General features: G+C 38.3%; 1 protein-coding gene across 1 annotated transcript in view; it reads left to right on the forward strand.

Moving 5' to 3' along the window:
* Positions 1-1,548: 1,548 nt before the first annotated feature.
* LOC119578547 overlaps positions 1,549-2,500 on the forward strand; it is a 23,255-nt gene continuing 22,303 nt past the window's right edge. Inside the window, exon 1 of the mRNA XM_037926118.1 lies at positions 1,549-1,617. Coding sequence (XP_037782046.1) covers positions 1,549-1,617 — 69 coding nt within the window. The remainder of the gene's footprint in view (positions 1,618-2,500) is intronic.

Consider the following 2,500-nt stretch of genomic DNA (forward strand, 5'->3'; position numbering starts at 1 on the left):
TTACTTTTTTACGGTAATGTTCATGTTTCAGCCGCCGTGGTCACAATCATGATACTTAATTGTAGTTTTCATGTTGTGATGATCTTGGAATGAGTACGTGGTAAGGCCCCCAGATCCTTCAACGGAGAGGGGCCGGGTGTTACCTTTAGTGAAATCATTTCTCTAGTTATCGGGCTTGGGACACCACTGATTGGGATGCGCTACCACCCAGTGGCTCAACTAGGCAATCGAGATGAAGTTCCTTGCCCAGAACTTCATGTATTCTAGGTTCGATTTACTGAAAATTATGTATATCAGTGCACGGCGAGGCGTGGGTGCATGGAGCACCCACGCACACGCATGCGGCGATTGGTGGTACACTTGCATGATTTAATAATTTTAGTAAATCGAACCTAGATCAAAACACACACACACACACAAACACACACACACACACACACACACACACACACACACACACCACACATATATATAGAGAATATATATAATATAGATATATATATATATAATATATATATATAAATCATTCATCATCAAAAACTGTAGCCTTCATGTCTGAGCAGCCGGGACCGTCTCCACCATCCTTCGCCACTAAAACTCGATCTTACGCTTCTTTCCACCATCGACAAACCCGCAAATATCTTTGATATTGTCGCTCAGATTGTCTTCGGTATGCCTCTCTCTGGTCCTATCACCATCCTGCAGCAAGTTTTCTCAATACTCTTACTTCTCATTACATGACAATAACTTTAATTTCCTCCCTGTTCAAGATGTCCAACAGGCCGTCTTTACAACTTATTTTTCAGCAACTTCATCATTGTCTTCTTCTCTCAGCTAATACGGCAGTGACTCGTCTGCTAACACCCCATTTCAAAACTATGATCTTTTTCTTGTTTCTATCATAATCGCACCCAAACACTCAGAACCATATGATGCCAGTGGAAAACTAATGAGTTCAACTAACCTCAAACTTTGTCGTAAAGGTAATGCTCGGTCTTTCCAGATGTATGAGAGCAATTGTGGCGTTGTTAGCAATGGTAATTCTTCTTTTACTCGGTGAATCATCATATGTATTAGTTAAAGAAGCTCCAAGATAAGTTGAACTCTCACATTTTCCACAATCATTTACATGATTGTAAACATGTTCATCATGTCATTGCCGTTTATCTTTGAATCGTTTCATGACTTCGTTCGTGGCATTAAGAAAAACCAAAGCCAGCCTTTCACTTCTTCTTAAAACTTATCTATTGTTGCTTGTAGTTCAGTGAACTGCTGGCAATCAAAACTATAATCTCGGCGTACCTCAGATTTGATATTTTGTATCCGCCAACATCAACAGTTTCCGTCAAAATTCTCCTTAGAGCACTCTTCATAATGTTCAGAATATATAATTAAAAGAGGTTGCGGAGACAGAATCAACCCTGTCGCACTCCTTGTTTGACTTCGAAACCATTCTGTTAACCCATATTGGTTCTTACAGCTGATGTTGTTGGTTCATACATGGGCTTTTATTAGTTGGATGATGTGTTTTGGAAACTTCATATCGTCATGTTAGGCCAAGAGGATATCGTGATCAACAGTATCAAAAGCTTTCCACATAAATCGCATGAAACACAGGTAATAGGTCTTTTGATGTTCTCTTTTTTCTCTATGATCAATTTACTTTAGAATCTGGTTTGGTACCTTTTTCCAGGCGAAAACCTGCTGTTCGTCTGCAATTTCCTCTATTACTTCAGCTTCATGCTGTCAGCAATAATTTTCAACAAAATTTGTGCCTGTGACTTATTAAGGCAATTGTCCTATTATTGTGCATTGGAGTGCGTCACTTTTTAGGTATGGGAGTAAAGACTGATTTTACCCAGTCTCTCTGCCATTTTCTTCACTCCATATTTTTGTACAGAGTTGGTAGAGGAAAGATTCAACACTTCGCAGCATCTTAAATTGTTTCTGCTGTATTTCGTCGATCAGGGGCTATTTTATTCTTACTCTTTATGGCTTTAAAAACTTCGTCTAGCAGTGGGGTGGTTCATCTTCGTTGTCATTGAGTCTAATTAATGGGGGGGGTTGTTGTTAGATCTTATTCTTTTTGATGTTGGAACAATATTGATCCATATATCTTTGGGACTCTTTTCCATCACATAAAACAAGTCCATCTCGTTTGATAGTGTCCATTGTGAGGTTTAAATTTTCGTGTGATGTTTCGTACTCCTTGTAGAGTTCTTTAGTTGTCTTATGATAGAACAGTTTCAATTCTATGGCAATTTCATTTAAATATTTTTCCTTATCTTGTCGCAATAAATCTTGAATTTTGTATTTTGTTTTGAATACTTTTTCAAACTGGATTATTGATACCTTTGATCTTTAGGCATCTTCTTGTTTCAATTTCACTTAGTGGTTTTTTCAGATATCCAGGGGGAATTGTCTTCTTTTTGGCGATAGTTTTCTTAAAGCCGTGCTCAGCAGTTCTTTTCCTTCTTCCCACAACTATTGGGTTGTATCA

The sequence above is a fragment of the Penaeus monodon genome, chromosome 2 (assembly GCF_015228065.2).
Source record: "Penaeus monodon isolate SGIC_2016 chromosome 2, NSTDA_Pmon_1, whole genome shotgun sequence".
NCBI lineage: Eukaryota > Metazoa > Arthropoda > Malacostraca > Decapoda > Penaeidae > Penaeus > Penaeus monodon.